Below are 19,130 nucleotides of genomic sequence, written 5' to 3' on the forward strand. Positions count from 1 at the left end.
AGTTACTTCTTATATTACTCTGATAAGGTGAATTACAAAGTTGATTTGAAGACCTGTTTCATGCTCCTTTCCCCTGATGTCAAAGTACTAGACTTCTTGTTGGTCATTTTTCAGTTGAGTCTGCTTTTTCATGACAAAGGAGTTTTCTTGGCAAAGATACTGGAGTGGTTTGCCTGTTGCTTCTCCAGTTTCATTTTACAGATGAGGAAACTGAGGGAAACAGGATTAACTCACTGACCCAGAGTCACACAATTAATAAGTGTCTGAGATTGGATTTGAACTCAGGTATTCCTTATTCTGGATTTAATGCTTTACCTACTATGCCACATAGCTGTCCACTAAAAGTACCAAGCAGCTCTATGTACTTTTCCTTTTATCCTCACCAATGGCCCTTGTTAGGAAGTTTTCTATAGGTAAGGCTAGTAATTCCATCTCTCTGTTAATTCTCCACTGAAGTTGTACTGCTGATGACACAAATCTTAATTATGTCTTTGCTCATTTCCCAATGAATTTCCTACGCCAACACCTAGTTCCAAAACCAAAATAATGATAATAGCTAGCAACTGTATAGCACTTTGAGGTTTACAAAGTGATTTACAAATATTATTTCACTTGATCCTCACAAAACTCTTGGCATCTAGCTTTACTTACTATTATCTCCATTTTACAGATGAAGAAACTGAGGTAAATCACCTAGCTATTAAATGGCTGGAATTCTGGTATTTTTAACTTAAAAATTCAGCACCCCATACCCAGTGCCACCTACTTACTTTGCCCTGGTTTTTTTTAGTTTTTCTTTATTAAAATTTTGTATTTTTCAAAACACATATGTGGACAATTCTTCAACATTAGCCCTTGCAAAACCTTGTATTCCAGATCCCTCCCTTTCTTCCATCCCCTCCCCTAAACATCAAGTAGTTCAAAATATGTTAAACATGGTAGAAATATATGTTAAATCCAACATATGAATATATATTTATACAATTATCTTGCTGCACAAGAAAAATCAAATTACCCACCCCCCAAAGAGAAGCAAAATAAAATACAAGCAAACAACAACAAAAAAAGTGAAAATGCTATATTGTGAACTACACTCAGTTCCCATAGTCCTTTCTTTGGGTGTAGATGACTCTCTTCATCACTAAACAATTGGGACTGTTTTTTAGTTTTTCTAATAAGGTTGGGTTTTTGGTTTTTTTTTTTGCCTTTTACCTTCCTCGCCAATTTGATCTGATACTCACCAGGAATGATAATAGTTAATTTGGAATTACATTGTTATTAAAATTTTGTTATATATAATATATGACAATAACTTATTACATATAATATACTATAGATATAATATGTAATATAGATTATATAATATTTAATAATGTAGATATAATATAATATAGATAATATATAACATATGAGAAAATGTTGCCCTAAATTAGTTCCTCCCCCAATTTCTCTTTTGTTATATAGGATACTATTTTCCTTCCCACACTAGGAACCTTGGAGTCATCTTTGGTCCTCTTCTTCCTCTTAATCCACACATTCAATCAGTCAGAAAATTTTTCCATTTTTAACTCCAGAATATTTAACTTCCACTTTTACTCCATAATGCCTCTCTCATTTCTTCTTATCCATTCCCATGATAACAGTCCTAATCTAGGTCCTTATCTCTAATGTAGACTACTAAAGTAGTCACTTAGTTAGTGTCCTGGCTTTCAGTCTGTTTTCTCACTAATCCATTTTCAGTCTGATACTTGAGTAATTCCCTAATATGCAATAAACATGATTCTGCTCTTCTGCTCAAAAACCTTCAGTGGCCCCCTATTTCCTGCCAAAAATGAAAATACAATTATATAACTTTGCTCTCATTTATGTGTCCATTTTTATCTCATATCATTCCTCTTTGTTTACTCTTATGTTCCAACTATGAACAGCTAGGTGATACAGTGGATAGAGCATGAGGAAGACCCTCCTGAGTTCAAATCTGATATCAGACACAGTAGCTGTATGACCCTTAACTGTATTTGCCTCAGTTCCTCATCTGTAAAATGCGTTGGAAATGCAACCATTTGCTTTTTCTTTGTTAAGAAAACCCCAAATGTGGTCATGAAGAAGCAGATACAACTGAAAATGACTGAGCAACAAAATATTCCAACTATACTAAAATAGATCAATCTTGATTAGTTTAAATAACGAATCCCATGAAGCAATGGCATGTCTTAGAATTTGCTCTATTTTAAGTTATAGTTGTATAAAATGAGTTCATTGATTATATCCCAGTAGAAAAATGAAGTGCCCATATGAATAATGCCACCATTACATGGAATTCTTTATTTACACTTCTCAGTACTTATATTTCAAGCATGATCCTATGGGATCATTCATAGATGATCCATGAGGAATGGGGCAGGGACTTCCACTGCTCCCTAAAGGATGTGCCAAAGGGATGACTCCTGTTGAACTAGACTTCAACTCTTGCTCATCCTGCCTATCTCCATGTATCAGCTCATGTTGTTCTAGATTAGTATAGATTAGATTCCTTCCTGATCTCTGTGAATGTCCCAACCAATAAAACAAAGGAGTCATAATTACTACTTAAATGTATAACTCCCAGAAAACATATGGGTAAATAAAATAACCTGAATTTAAATAGAAGGAATGAAAGCTCAATATTGGTAAAAACATTTGTCTAGAGCTTTACGGTATTTAAAGCATCTTCACAAACATTACCTTTTATGATCCTGTCCAAGAAAGCAGATGCAACAATAATTCAGAGATCTGACATTTTGTTGGTAGATTCCTTCCACTGACTCATTTTGTAATTGCTCCATAACTCAATGGATTGTCTTCAAGAGTTGCTTTGCCAAGTTGCAAAGTAAAACAAAGGTGATATCTGTCCCTGCATCATCATGTGCTGAAATTGGTACTATCACCATGTCATGAGCTGCCAAGGGTGCTATATAAACCACTCCAGGGAATCCTTTAGCATTCTCATATCATCCTTTTCTTGACAGAGAATATACAAATATTCTCTTAGCTACTTGATCATCATCACTATCTGTTGTTCATTCATTTCATTTGTGTTTGACTTTTTGTGATCCCAGTTGGGGTTTTATTCACAACAATACTGGAGTATTTTGCCTTTTTCTTCTCCAGCTCATTTGACACATGAGGAAACTGAGGCAAATAGGGTTAAGTGACTTGTCCAAAGTTATGCAGCTAGTAAATGTCTGAGTAAAAATCTGAGGCCAGATTAAAACTAAGCAAGATGACTCTTCCTAAATCCAGACTGAGCACTCTATTCACTGTACCACTTATCTGTCTTTTTCAGATAGCTTATTAATTCCTAAATGATCATATTAGTGATTGTATCTTTGAGATACTACAATGTACTAAGTATTATATATGAGTGGTATCAAATTCAAATAGAAAAAGAAACTTCTGAGTCACATATTGACTTAGAAAACCACAAATTAAAATTTCTAAATTACATTCTATTTTGAACATTTCTCAATTATATTTTCATCTGTTTCCTAATGCACTTAGGAGTTTTGTGGGGGCACTTACAGTTTGAATTTTATATCTGTTTTTTGTAAGAATGACTATTTTTATGTTTCTGAATACTTTGTACCACATACTGCCACCTCGCAAAGTATCTTGATTCCCCACTAAGCTTTTTAAAATATTATCATCAACATCTAATGGTACTCATCAGACTAACTGTCCTTAATGTTCATCAGTTTCCCATGAAAGAACATCAATCTTTTAATAACTAAGTAGCCATAGTAACTCTTTGAATAAATAAATATCGTGTTCTATAAAACTGAACAATGTTAAACATAGAATAGCATCAGTGTAGCATAAGAGAGAAGAGAGGAAGGGAAAAAAGGAGACAGAGACAGAGACAGAGACAGAAACAGATAGACAGAAACACAGAAGGAAGGAAGGAAGGAAGGGAAGGAGGGAGAGAGGAAAGGAAAGAGGAAGGGAGGGAAGGAAAAAGGGACAGAGGGAGGAAAAGAAGAGAGTTGTAGGAGGACAGAAAAAGAGTGGGGGAGAGAGAGACAGAAAGACAGAGAAATGGAGATAAAGAAAGAGAAAAAAGAGGAAGACAAAGAGACAGAGAAACAGAAAGGGGGGAGAGAGAAAGTAGGGGAGAGAGAGAGAGAGAGAGAGAGAGGAAGAAGAATTGGTTTTGAAGTCAAGAAGTCTTGATTCAGTTTCACTTGCTACACATACTTAACTTTTCATTGTTAAGCTAAAATTAAGATATTGAGAAAGTGTTGAATTGCCTTAGTGGTGGGACATTCCTCACCTAAGACAGTGAAATCATAGGTCAGATCCCTAGTTCCCCATAAACAGTGACACATCAATGACATCTTGACATAACAGTATAATAGTTATAGTAAAAGAATTGATCTGATCTATAAACGGCACATCAGAAAATCCTGCTATACAATATTTTTTGAAAAAGAAAATCTTCAGTGGCTCCCAGTAGTGCCCTTTGGGCATCCGAGATAGAAATCCCAGATAAGCCCTCCAAATGTATTTTTGTTTTTATGGGCCCTCAGAAAGCTAACCCAAGTTTGAGGCACTTTAGGGATTGGCATCCACGCCAAAACATAATCCATGACTACTAGATTTGTTTCTTTTATGGGACCAACTAGAAGAAAATTTAATTCAAAACAAAAGCCCATCAGTAAGTATAGTAAGAGATATGATAAGATATCCCTACCAAAATATCAAAATTCCAAGATTACCCTCTCCCACAGTTTGCCATGCCATATTTGAAGGAAGGGAACATATGCAGGAGGTCTATGTGAAAAGCAAACAAATAGAGAGGGACAGAGATATCAGGAGTAAAAGAAAGGTAATGTCTCCAAGAGAGAAGCAGAAGGAAGAACCTTTTAAGAATTCTCTGTTAGAATCAGGCAGAAGAAAAATAGACTATGTTCAGAAGCAGAGTCCTAACAACGGCTTTTCTCCACTGATGTTCTCAAAGTCCTTCAGCTGCAAAGAAACAATGGAACTACATTCCCGTATTAACAAAAATGATAGTTAAAATAAGAAACTACCAGAGTTGAGCTTCTCCCCTTGCCTTCCCTACTTTCCCCACTCCCACATGGCAACCTTTTCCAGAGTTTTGGTCCCCCACCATATGGTTGCCCCTTCTCACCTTTTTCTGCTTGCCCTAGATGCACTTTTGGGGATCTGCCCAGGTACAAAAAATTCACAATTAGACTTTGGTTCAGAGGAATAGATAAGTTTTAGTAGCTTCATGTTTCTTACTTCTCAGATACCAAAAATAGCAGTAAACACATCTTGGAGAAATTTCTAGTGTATTTCCAGAATTCAGCCCCCAAACAGATGGGTAAATTGATTAAATAAATATCTAGGCCTCTATAACTGTTCATTATTTTTGTTCTTTTCCTCTAGGCAAAGAAGAAGAAAGACTTGCTCTAGAAACTGCTCTGATGTATGGGGCTAAAAAGCCTCTTGACACAGAGGGTATCCATCAATTCAGAGCTGATATTGACATGGATTTTCAGGTAGAAAAAGCTGTACTTGGAAAAGACTTCAAAGTCATCATCACTTTCCGGAACAGCACCAACAGGCGTTACACAGCTACAGCTTATCTCTCTGGCAATATCGTCTTCTATACGGGTGTTGCAAAGTCAGAATTCAAGAATCAGACCTTCGATGTGAAAGTGGAACCCTACTCCTGTAAGTTGGAGAGATTTTTCTCAAATTTCTGAATCCTGAGCTTTTTCCAGTCACTTTGATCTATATCTGACCACTTGACCTAGATAGCTCTGGAGGGGAAAGTGAGGCAGATGACTTTGCACAACCCTCCCTCACTTAAATCCAATTGACTTGCATGTCATGGCATCACCTCTTGATGTCATGGTCCTTTTCAAGAATGAAGGACAAACAACAACAACGGTGATTTTTTTTTTTTTTTGAGAATCTCTTTACCCATTTTGGAAAGGAGATAAGTCTAATGGAGACCTTTGCAAAAGTCTCAACTCTTGTGAACAATTTTAATTTTGAAGGACAAAATAAGAATTGTAGTTTGAACTTTTTCCCTCCCTAAAAATTGGTTTTGGGAGGAAAGCTTAGAACCTGTGACTTGACTATTATAAAGGACTACCAGTATGATAAGTCCTCCAGAAATTCAGATAAGTAGCTATTCTCTAAGTTCTAATTGTTGAAATTGAGTGGGGCATGAAGTTAAATGTCTTGCCCATGGTGAATATCTAGTATGTGATAGAGGTAAGACTTTCTTATTGTGTTTGTTTCTGTTTTAAATAATAATTAATTTCTCCCCATTACATGTAAAAACAATTTTCAATATTCATTTTTTTTAAATTTTGAGTTCCAAATTCTCTCCTTCCCTCCCTCTCTTCCTTTGCCCCTTCTTGGGATGAAAGGTGATTTTATATAGATTAAACATGTTCAATCATGCAAAACATATTTCCATATTAGTCATCTTGTGAAAGAAGACATAGCCAAAAAAACATGGAAAAAAGATAAAGTAAAAAATAGTACACTTCAGACTCCATCATAAATCCTTTGGGATTGTCTTGGATTATTGTTTTACTTAGAATAGTTAAGTCATTCACAATTGATCATCATACAGTATTACTGTTACTGTTTACAATATTCTCCTGGTTCTGCTCACTTTATTCTGCTTCAGTTTTTGTGATATTCCTACCTTTTTCTGAAATAATCCCATTTGTCATTCTTTTATAGGACAACAGTATTCCATTACAATGGTAGATACTTCAACTTTCTGAGGCATTCCCCAATTGATGGGCATCCTTTCAATATCCAATTCTTTACCATCAAAAAAATTACTATAATTATTTTTGTACCAGTAGGTCCTTTTCTCTTTTTAACAAAAATCTCTTTGGGTTGCAGACTTAGTAGTAGTATTGCTGGATCAAAAGATATGTACAGTTTTATAGCTCTTTGGATAATAGTTTCCCAAGGGGCATAGTTCCAAATTACACTTCAGAAGGGTTATATCTGTTTATGACTCCACCAATAGTGCATTAGTGTGACAATTTTACCATTATCTCACCAACATTTGTCATTTTTCTTTTTCTGTCATATTAGGTGATAGGCCTGAGGTGGTACCTCAGAGTTGTTTTGATTTGTATTTCTCTAAGCAATAGTGATTTAGAACATTTTTCATATGACTATAAATAGCTTTGATTTTTTTCATCTGAAAACTGAAAGACAGGAGTTTAATGAAGAGTTAAGGGTCTCTTTATAAGGGATTTCTAAATGAAGTCATCCACTGCCTATTAGAGATAAAAGATTATAAATCAGGAGAGAGGTTACAGATGAATAAACAGATCAAATCACTAGCTTAGAAATGATTATTGAATCCATGATATCACCAAGTCAAAAAAATGGGATAGATGAAGGGAGAAGAGAAGAAGGGCTAGAACAGAGTTTCGGAGGACATCCATGATTAGTGAGCATAACATGAATAAATAGCCAGAAACTGAGACTTTAGGGAAAGAAGAGAAGAGAATTAGGACAGGAGAATGACATTCATGTAGACAACCATGTTTTTTTTTTTTTTTAATTTAGCAATTTCCCATTTTTAAATTTATGTTTTATATTTCATTTTCACCCAATTATGTGTAAAAACAATTTTTAAGATTTGTTTTAAAAGATATTTGAATTCCAAATTCTCCCTCCCTTCACCCCTATTGAGAAGGCAAGCAATTTTGATAGAGATTATACATATGCAGTCATGCAAAACATGTTAGTCATATTGTAAAAGAAAGCACAGAAAGAAAAAAATAAAGAAAAAGTATGCTTTAATCTACATTCAAACTCTACCAGTTCTTTCCCTGAAGATGGATAGCAATTTTTATCAAAAATTCTTGAGAATTGTCTTGGATCAGAACATGATGTTTTAGACATGACTCTGCTGCTTCCTACCACTTTGAGTTCCTCTTCCTTATCCCTGACTTCTCCCACACTTCTTTTCTTACATATCCTCCTGAGTGTTTTCAAGAGGGGAAAATTCAGAATCTTATTCATTGGGACTATCATCTTAAACTTGAAATTGATTTTGATAATGACATTTCCAAGTATGGTACTTGATATGCAACTGGGGATATGTATATCCTCTGCCAAAAATGAGCAAACCATTCAAGGCAGTGTTGTATAGTATATAAACTCTAGGTTTAAAGAAAGGAGTCAATGAATTATTCCTTAGACACTATCTGTGTGACCTTGAGCAAATAAGTCATTTAATCTCTCTGGGCTTGAATTTCCTTATCTGTAAAGTAGAGGTCATTTGATGTCCTTTAGAGTCTCTTCCCATTTTAAATTTAGGATCTCATAGTTTTGTAGAATCTGAACCTGAATTAGATCCTGTAGGGTTAGTTAGCCTGAAAGAATACCAAAAGAGTCTAATTCAAGTTCAGAAAGTAGCTTAATCACCTATAAGAAACCTATCATTTTTTATTTTATGGGGGTGGAGTTTGGCAGTACTCAGTCTTCAGTGTTTTTGCTCAGATTTCAAAACCTATATCTAAGAAATAATGTGGTTGCTGTTTAGTTATTTCATCATGTCCTACTCTTTGTGACCTCTTTTGGGGGGTTTCTTGGCAAAGATCCTGGAATGGTTTGCCAATTCCTTCTCCAGCTCATTTATAGATGAGGAAACTGAGATAAACAGGGTTAAGAGACTTGCCCAAAGTCACACAGCTAGTATCTGAGGCCTTAATTTAACTTAGCCTTTCCTGACTTAAGTCCCAGCATTGTATTCACTGTACCACCTACCTGCCATAGACTATAAATCAGCAGCTCCAGGTACTTGTTCAGAATTGGGAGAAGGAGCATTTCAAAATTTGCCAACAAAAGTCTTAGGCTCCTTTAATCCAGAAAACTCTGAAAAGATTCCCTTGGATATGCAGAAGCCCTGTGGGTGTTATTGATCTCCCATACCTGGAATAAGAAAAAATAATTTTTAAATTATTAAAGATGAAGAAATATTTTGGATCACTTATTTTATGCATGTTAAGAATTCAAGATGGGGTAAAAAAAAAAGGCTGCCAAATTATAAGATACTTAAGTGAAACGTAATGCGATTGGCAACTATATGAATAAAATTGTACAGTGAATAAAATTGATCTTTTCCCATAATTTGAGTCCCCATCTGCTCTACTGTTATCTCTTTCTAGGGTAGTACCATAGAAAAATGGCTTTAGAGTCATGATTTAAATCCCAGATCCACTAATCAATACTTGTGTTGTCTACTATTCATTTTTTCATTTCATAGTACCATGTCTACTAATCATTTAGCCTTTTGAGGTACCAGATCCTCTTCTATTAAATGAGGAAGGTTATAATAGGCATCTATGGTCCTTTTTAACTCTAAACACATTATTAATTGTTGGTGGTGGTGGTCAGCCATGTCTGACTTTTTGTCATACTATTTGGGGTTTTCTTAGCAATGATGCTTGAGTGATTTACAATTTCTTTCTCTAGCCCATTTCACAGATGAGAAAACTGAGGCTGTGACTTAAGTGACTTGGCCAGTATCCTACAGCTAGTAAATGTCTGATACTGGATTTGAACTCAGGTTTTCCTGACTCCAGATCTACTGCTCTAACCATTTAGCAACCTAGCTGCCACTATCTAACCATTGCATGCAGAAGTAAAAACAGTACTCTAGATGGTCTAATTAGAGCAGGTAAAATGGGATTTCCACCCCCTTTATCCTAAACACTAGTCTTGGAAGCTCAGACTAAGATTGAATTAAATTTGGGAGCTATTACATCACACCATTGGCTTATATGGAACTTGCAGCCCACAAAAAAGAAAAGAAAGAAAGAAACACCTGTCTTTTTGCATATAGACTGTTGTCTAGCCACATCTTCCCCATCGCCTGCTTGTATAGTTGATTTTGTAATCCAATTATAGGACTTAACATTTATCCTTATTAAATCTCATCTCTTTAGACTCAGCAGATTGCTCTAGCCTGTCAAAAATCTCATGTCCTGATTCTGTTATTCAGCACATTAGCTCTCCCTCCCAGAGTAATGTCACCACCCAAATTTGATAGATGCTATTCCTGTCATCATTCCAGTCACTGATTAAAAAAACAAACTTGAAGAACATTACGTACAAAATGCCAATACAGGTTGGGAAAGGTATCTTCACACTAGAACTTTAACAATCAGGTCAAAGACAGGTATTTCTCAATCTGTTGAAATAAAAATTTCCCAACTAGAATTGAATGCATGCTTTCCAGATTGATGATTAAAGGGAATGTGTGGGCTGAAATCAGCTTGGAGGATCTGAATAACTTAAACCTTCCAGTGCCTTCAAAGGTGCTATCATTTCAACTTGGCTATATTTAGTTTTCTTTACTTTGGGGAAAGGAGGCAAGGCAGCTCAGGTCTGTGTCTCCCTGGCTTTCCCCAGGCACAGTAAATGATATTGGCAGCAACCCAGCTCTACCAATAGTACAGTGGAGTTCTATTACTCTTTCTCTTGCCATGATTAATAAACTTTATCTGGAACAATTTCTTGTTCAGTAGCAAAATACAGCAGTTATATAACATGCTATTTCAGGAATACTGTTCTCCTGGGCTCTGAAACTGAATCCAGGTTTTTTAGTCCTACAATTTAAGTGACCCTTCACCTGCCACTCAACGGGTAAAAAGATCTTGACCCCTGGATTATTGAAGACAATAAGAAACCAGGTATATCCCCAAAACTTGAAATGTTGCCAAACAGTTCCACATCAGGAAAACTGGGAAAAATTTTTTATCATTATTATTGACTAGAGCTAGCCCTAGGCAAAATATCTCTTCTGTAGAACCTTTCATTTTGCCATTTCATCAGCCAGCAGTCTGGTTTATCAGCTTCCTTGATAATGGGCCAACTTAGAGAGTAGTTTAGGGACTGAATGCCTGGAATCTGGGCTCCATTCACCATTCTTGATTTTGGAGGTGTCTTAGTTGGAAAACTAATAGAGGAACCTAGAAGTAAGTATGATCAAGGCAAAGTCAGAGGTAGAAGGAAATCCAGGGTCTACAGACCACACCAGGAAAAAAGGCAATATCCTTAGAAGATTTGGAATGGAGTCAGAACTACTATATAGTAAAACAAGAAAGGTGAATATTTAGCACCAGGCCTGGAAAAACTGAGTTCAATCTAGGCTCAAACATTTACTAGCTATGGGAAAGCCATTTAACTTTCTTTGCCTCAGTTTCCTCATCTATAAAATAGGAATAATAATAGCACCTAACTCCCTAGGTTGTATCAAATAACTTTATCAAATCAATTTAATGAGAATCAAGTAATAATTGTAAAGTTCTTAGTACCGTGTCTGCTATATAGCAAGCAATATAAAAATAGTAACTATTATATATATATGTGTATATATATATATATATACCCACACATATATATTATATATAATTACTATATATAGTATATAGTAAAATAGCTATCATCATCATTATTATTATATATTATATGTGGATATATATACACATATAAATATACTCCATTTGTATGGTGGTTCAGGACCAAAGATGTGGACAGTGGTAGGGGTATATACTCAGTAATGAAGAAACTGCAAGTTTGGGTTGCTCTTCCAAGACAGAAGTCTTCTATAGTCCTTCTAGAGTCAACTGTTGTTTTCTTTGGCTCATCCTCTGGGTTTGCCCTTCTCCTGCCCCAAAAAGGGCTTGTTACATCTAGCCTAGGAATCTCATGCTCTAAAGTTCATGAGCTCTTCCTTATTTTTCTCCTCCACCCATCTCCTACCTGTACTGGTCACTTTACTGAAAGATTTGTCCTTCGGCCTTCCTACAATTCAGAATGCCAAACTCATTACCCAATTATCAGTTGCTGCTCAATACAGCTAAAATGAATGATTTGCTAGAGCTGAAGGAAAGAAATCCTTCAATAATTTTCATTGAGGATCACAGTGAAAAATCTGTGGAAAAAGGAGAGAGATGAACAGAGAAATGATTGGGGAAGAATGAGTGAATCAGTTGCCTTCTTGTACTCTGCCTGCACAGTTGCCATAGGTCAAAATCTGGCCTGAACAACTCAGCACTGACAGGATAAAGGCTTTGCAGCCTTATATAGTGAGACACAGAGTAGATTCTCCACAGGAGTGTTTTTACAGGCATGAATAGCTAGGAATCCTCCTTACTTAATTTTCCCTAGGAGCTTGGGACCTAAAAATGGGAAAGAAAGTGAGAAAGAGAATAAAAAATAATGCAACAGAATACAGTTCAGATGCTTATTATTAGACAAGTAAAATAAGCAGTCACCTACATGCTTTAATTTGAAGGATGATCTCCCTCCCAATGGCTTATCATGAATTCCTCAAAACATTGGGAACTGATTAAATATTATCATGAATTTATGCATAGGAAATTATCATGAATTTCCTAGGGTTCAGTTTATAAAATTATTTCTTCTGTGGAAGGAAAAACTGGGATCAACATAAAAAACTCAGTTCTCAGGAGGTAGGTGATCTTTCCCTATCTTATTATTTTATAGAGGACCAAATTTAGCCACAGCTCTGGTCTTTATAAGATATTTTTGATTCCTAGAGAGTTTTACCAACCTAGGATTCCTCCTGTTTTCCTTTACACCCCAATATTCTACACTATGTCTAGCTGGAGGATGTCAGAAGTCCACTTAATAGCAACCCTAGTCAAAGCCATTTTCAGTCCAGCAAGTCAACAAAAAAGTTGCCTGGACCACAGAGTTTAATAAATTCTTTCCCTTCCTTTCTTTTTCCCTTTCTCTTTTTTCTTTCTTTCTCCCTTCCTTTCTTTCTTTGTTTTGCTTTCTTCCTTCCCTCACTTTCTTTTTTTATTCCTTTCTTTTTCTCTTCCTTCCCTCTTTTCTTCCATCTTCATTCTCTTTCTTCTTTCTTTTCTTATTCCTTTATTTCTCTCTTCCTTCCATCCTTTCTCTTTCTACCTATCTTCCTTATATTAAATGCCTTGTATGTGCAAAGTACTATGTATTAAAAGCTCTCCTCACTGAAGATGGCCAGAAGAAGGCCATCCTTTTTGCAGGGAAAAAATAATTCATTGTTTTGTCATTTGACACAATCCAGTGAGCCTTTACAAGTTATCATCCTTTAGTTATTTCGCTGAGGTTTGCCACAACAAATGCACACTGCTCTCACTTGACTTTCTCTTCCCTTAGTCTGGACTCTGTTGCAGTCCCAACCTGTAATGTTGTTATTGGAAAGCTAGATGAAGTTGATAAAGCAGCAGGATTTCTGGATTCACTCTTTCACGTGTTCGTTTTCTTCCTGACCAGTTACAAATGAGGAGGTGCAAATCAAAGCTGGCGAGTACATGGGCCAGCTGTTGGAACAAGCCTCGCTCCATTTCTTCGTCTCTGCTCGGATCAATGAGACCAGCAAGGTTCTGGCCATGCAGAAATCAACTGCACTGCATATCCCTACAGTGAACCTCAAGGTCAGTTCCAGCAATTCCAGAGGACCAGACTAATGTATGTCCTAGTTCTTTGAGAAGTTGGGCATTCATTGACACCAACTGGGTGTCAATAACAAGTGAGCCCTGTGTATGTGTTCCTTATTGCTGTAAAACCTGAGCCAGAATCTTCTTGTTCTTTGAAAGAAATAAACAGCCCTATATATAGTCACACAGACATTTCTCCAGATATAAATATGTAGCTATAGCTGGAGATATAAATGTGTCTTTGGTTATAAATGTACTTATAGAGAAGTAACTAAAGATATGGTGGATATAGAAACACAGCTGACTCAATTAATTATTCAGAATAAATCAGGGAGAGGAACAGCATACATAAATTAAATACATCCCTCCCCATCCTCAGGTAAATTCCCCAACTGCACTCTATCCAAAGTTTTTTTTTTTTTTTTTTTTTTTTTATTGTCAACCTCTAGTTCCTAACAAGGTACAAAAAATAGGCTGATTTGTATCAGACCTTTATAATCTTGCCAATCTTCTGCTTCAGCCTTCAGAATCTGTGGATTTCAGTTACTATCAAAAGTCACAAAGTAGAGTTATAGCCAATTCTCTCAAATTTGGGGGTAGGAGGAGGTTTTTTTCACATCACCCTCCACAACACCATTGATAGTTCCTAGGAACAGTGAAGACAGTAGCAGCTGTGGTAGAGGGTATGTGTGGGAAGAGCTGCTTTCCCATATGCCTTAGCTTAGAATATAAACCAATCAACATTGATTTATAGACTGATTCAATGATCAGTTCAATTCATTGATCAATTAATACTGGTTAAGCTAGTGTGCTAGGCACTGTGCTGCTTAGTGATGGGGGTTACAAAATGAGGCAAAAGACAGTCCCTACCTTTGAAGAGTTTAATGGGAGAGAGCATGAAATATATATATATATATATAGCAAGTTATATACAAGAAGAATAGGAAAAAATTAATGAAAGTTTTGTGGAAGATTTCCTATAGAAGGCAGGATTTTTATTGGAACTTTAAAGAAGCCAGAGAAGTTAATAGTTAGAGTGGAAGAAGGAAAACATTCCTTGCAAGAGGGATGGCCAGAGAGAATGCCCATAGCTAAGATATGGAGGGCTCTTGGCAACACTCAAGGCCATAACCAGTGGCTCCTCACCTGTAAGTAAAAGCCCAGAACTGATAAAGGAATTGGGGTGCCCAATGATAAAAGTACCATCAGATACCCAGCAGGCATTTTACACTAATGGGTATCAGGAGATTTCTCAAGTCAGTCACAACTAACAATTGGCACCCAGATCCTAGACAAAAATACTTCAGGCAATAGTCATGTTTCTGGGGGGAAATGGTATTTAAATTATAGAATTATCAAAAGTTTTAGATGAGAAAAGCTTTAGTGATAATAAAAATGACAACCATATTAATAAGTTATCATTTAAACTAGAATTAGAGTTTTAAGTTTGCAAAGCGTCTTTTAAATTTTTTTATTATTATATCTTTTTATTTACAAAACATATGCATGGATAATTTTTCAACATTGACCCTTGCAAAACCTTCTGTTTTAAATTTTCCCCTCCTTCCTCCCACTCCCTCCCCTAGATGGCAGGTAGTCCAATACATGTTAAATATATTAAATTATATGTTAAATACAATATATGTATACATATCTACATAGTTATCTTGCTGCACAAGGAAAAAATGGATCTAAAAAGAGAAAAAACCTGAGAAGGAAAACAAAAATGCAAGCAAACAATAACAGAAAGAGTGAAAATACTATGTTGTGGTCCACACTCAGTTCCCATAGTCCTCTCTCTGGATATAGAGGGCTCTCTACATTAATGGACAATTGGAATTGCTTTGAATCAACTTATTGTTGAAGAGAGCCATGTCCATCAGAATTGATCATCATTTTTGTCTTTTTGTTGCTGTGTATTATGATCTCCTGGTTCTGCTCATTTCACTTAGCATCAGTTCATGTAAGTCTCTCCTGGCCTCTCTGGAGTCATCCTGATGGTCATTTCTTACAGAACAATAGTATTCCATAATATCCATGTACCATAATTTATTCAGTAATTCTCCAATTGATGACATTCATTCACTTTTCAGTTTCTAGCTACTACAAAAAGAATTGCCACAAACATTTTTGCACATGTGGGTCCCTTTCCCTCCTTTAAAATCTCTTTGGGATATATGCCCAGAAGAAACACTGCTGGATCAAACAGTATGTGCAATTTGATAGCTTTTTGAGTATAGTTCCAAATTGCTCTCCAGAATAATTGGATCCATTCACAATTCCACCAACAATGTATTAATGTCTCAGTTTTCAACATCCTCTCCAATATTCATCATTTTCTTTTCCTGTCATCTTAGCCAACTTAAGAGGTATGTAGTGATATCTCAGAGTTGTCTTAATGTGCATTTCTCTGATTAATAATGACTTGAAGCACCTTTTCACTTGACTAAAAATAGTTTCAATTTCTTTCTCTAAAAATTGTCTGTTCATATCCTTTGACCATTTATCAACTGGAGAATGGCTTGATTTCTTATAAATTTGAATCAATTCTCTATATTTTTTTAGAAATGAGGCCTTTATCAGAACCTTTGAATGTAAAAATGTTTTCCCAATTTATTGCTTCCCTTCTAATCTTGTCTGTATTATTTTTGTTTGTACAAAAACTTTTTAACTTAATATAATCAAAATTATTTATTTTGTGATCAGTAATGATCTCTAGTTCTTTGGTCACAAATTCCTTCTTCCTCTACAGGTCTGAGAAGTAAACTATCCAATGTTCTTCTAATTTTTTTATAACATCATTCTTTATGCCTAAATCATGAACCTATTTTGACCTTATCTTGGTATATGGTGTTAAATGTGGGTCAATGCCTAGCTTCTGCCATACTAGTTTCCAATTTTCCCAGCGGTTTTTGTCAAATTGTGAATTCTTATCCCAAAAGCTGGGGTCTTGCAAAGCATTTTTTATACATTTTATACATTTGATACACACACACACACACACACACACACACACACACACATATATATATATATATATATATATATATATATATATATATATATATGATTGATTGATTTTCTTTGTGAGCTAAAAATATTTTTCTGAGTAGGGCTTCACCAGACTTCCAGAGGAGTCCATCTATTCTTAAAAAGTTTGTACCCTTAGAACAAATCTAAAATAAATAAATAAATAGATCTTATAGATTGAATGAAAGATTTAGAATCATAAAAGACCTGAGGTCAAATCCTGCTTCAGACACAACTTTGTGATCCTGGACAAGTCAATTAACCTCTCTCAATGTCAATTACCTCTTCTGAAAAATGAAGATTTTGTCATTCTAAATTTTGATGAAAGAAGCTTACTTTATTCAAACTAGTCTTGAAATTCTCCTAAAATGCCTTTTCATGGGCTGAATCTCTAAATTAAGAGAAACCTCTTTGTGTTCTTGGAAAATTCATAAGCAGTTGACTGAATAGAGACAGAAGGATGGAAGTTAGGAAATCCAAGCAGACAGACATTAGGCAACAAGTTAGTTTATAGGGCCTGATACATAGAACCAATACTCTGGAACTTTTCTTTTATTTGGAAAATAAAAGTTTTTCCCTTTTTTTTTTCTTAAGATTGTTATGATTTAATGAAAGTACTTATGATTAACACAAGCATAATCTACTTTTCACCTATATCCCCTTTCTATTCTCCCTCTTTTCTTCCTCTCTGTTTCTATCTCTTTCTTATTTCTCTTTCTATCTCTCTATTTGTTTCTATCTCTTTGTCTCTCTCTTGTGTATTTCTATTTTTGTCTATCTCTCTCTGTCTCTGTTTTTCTTTCTATGTCTCAGTCTGACTCCTGTGTTTCTCTCTCTTTCTCTCTCTCTCTCTCTCTCTCTCTCTCTCTCTCTCTCTTCCTCTGTTTACCTTTAGTCCCTGCAGCCACTTATTTACTTTTTCTCCCCTTTCTCTTCTTTCCTTTTTCTTCTTCCCCCTTCCCTATCTATTCCATCTATACAGCAACAGCCACATGTGCATTACTTAACTCCTCAAAGACTAATCAATTAAACTGGACTAAAAAGGTTGGCGGCCCCTGATCGAGTGACTGCTAGCCTTTGAGAAATGTCAGAATTTTTCTTTTCCTTTCTTTTAAATCTAGTCACTGATAGCAGGTCATCATATGCTTTTGTAGACTCTTAGTATCACACATATGAAATTGAAATGTACCTTAAAAGTTCTGTAGTTCAGTAGTTCTTAATTTTATATTTGGCTTATTATAAGTATGGCACCATACATATTAAGTTTTTGGTGATTTCCTTTCATACCCAAATGTCTGATTTTTGTTGTTGTTGTGTGGTTCCTCAGATTCATCCCTGTCCCCAGTAGTAAATGATGTTTGATAGTCTTTCCTTCCACCTCCTTGCTTAAAAAAAAAAAAAAAGGAAATCAGCAAGTTCTAGATTTGAATCTTTCCTTGGACATCTACTAGGTGTGTGACCATAGGCAAGAAACTTCTCTGAGCCTCAGGTTTTCCTGATCTATAAAATGAGGAAGAATGGACTCAAATGATCTCTGCAGCTATTGTCCCTTCTACCTTTAAATTTATATTGCTAAGAACATTGGAATAAATGTTTTGAGATGATTAGAGAAAGCATTGTTCTTTCCCTTCTAAAGTTTCCATATGAATAGACTGCTAAATTTTGAAACCTGATCCAATTTAGAGTGTCTCCTCCACATAGTACCTCTTACCCATATGGGTACTGTTTAGGAGGAATAAACTCATCAACCATTTGGCAGGTTTTCCATTCCATGCACATCTGGTGAATCATGGATATTTTGTCCACAAGAATATTTACTATGATAATAAACAACTCATCCCCTGAATGCATATTTGTAGCATGACTTGGGTTTATGAGCGGTCCCATCTATTATAGAATGCACATTTCACTTCCACTTGTTTTGATAGAACAATATACTTTAAACTAGAGAAAGAAAAAAAAGTAGGATGCCACTAGTAACTGAACTGTTCCCTAGATATAACATACATTATTTCAATGGATTCAGTGCCATTGAATTCATTATAAAAGACTTTCAAGAAGTGTGGAAAAAATTATGAATAAGTCCCAAATCATCGTTTTCTGCCATATCCCAGCAAGTTCAGGGCATTGTTTTCTCTGACACTATTTTAATGAATGATAGTCTCCTTTGCCCTAAATGAAAGAAAAATGTCATTATCATCAATTAATATATATTGAACACTCACAGGGTGCTTGGCGACTTACTCTGATGTATCACATGGGAATCTGTTTCTTTCTCTATTTAGTAAAAAAGATTAGTAGGAAGAATCCAGTTCTGTTTTTTTGAGAATTTATCTGAAGTTCAGCTCTTGATCATTGACCTTACCTGATAATAAACAAAGAAAGCAATCCTTCAGTATTTTCCAGGGAATAAATGTAATCTTCCTTGTAAATAAAGGCTATTATCTTTGCTCTTCCACTATCAGACTATGTATGAAATCCCTGGTTATATTTTTCCCAGCAAGTAAGTGGTTATAATTGGTTACAATCATAGGTTGAGAAAAAAAAGAAGGTGGTAAGATCATAATTAATTAGCAGTGGGAAATGTATGTATATGTATATCATATATAC

The 19,130-nt window shown here is 35.4% G+C and overlaps 1 protein-coding gene across 1 annotated transcript in view; it reads left to right on the forward strand.

Moving 5' to 3' along the window:
• Positions 1-19,130, forward strand: part of F13A1 (coagulation factor XIII A chain) — a 190,398-nt gene that overhangs the window by 156,734 nt on the left and 14,534 nt on the right. The window contains exons 12-13 of the mRNA XM_051970733.1: positions 5,431-5,718; positions 13,327-13,487. Coding sequence (XP_051826693.1) covers positions 5,431-5,718; positions 13,327-13,487 — 449 coding nt within the window. The remainder of the gene's footprint in view (positions 1-5,430; positions 5,719-13,326; positions 13,488-19,130) is intronic.

Source organism: Antechinus flavipes, chromosome 1 (assembly GCF_016432865.1).
Source record: "Antechinus flavipes isolate AdamAnt ecotype Samford, QLD, Australia chromosome 1, AdamAnt_v2, whole genome shotgun sequence".
In the NCBI taxonomy this organism is placed as follows: Eukaryota; Metazoa; Chordata; class Mammalia; order Dasyuromorphia; family Dasyuridae; genus Antechinus; species Antechinus flavipes.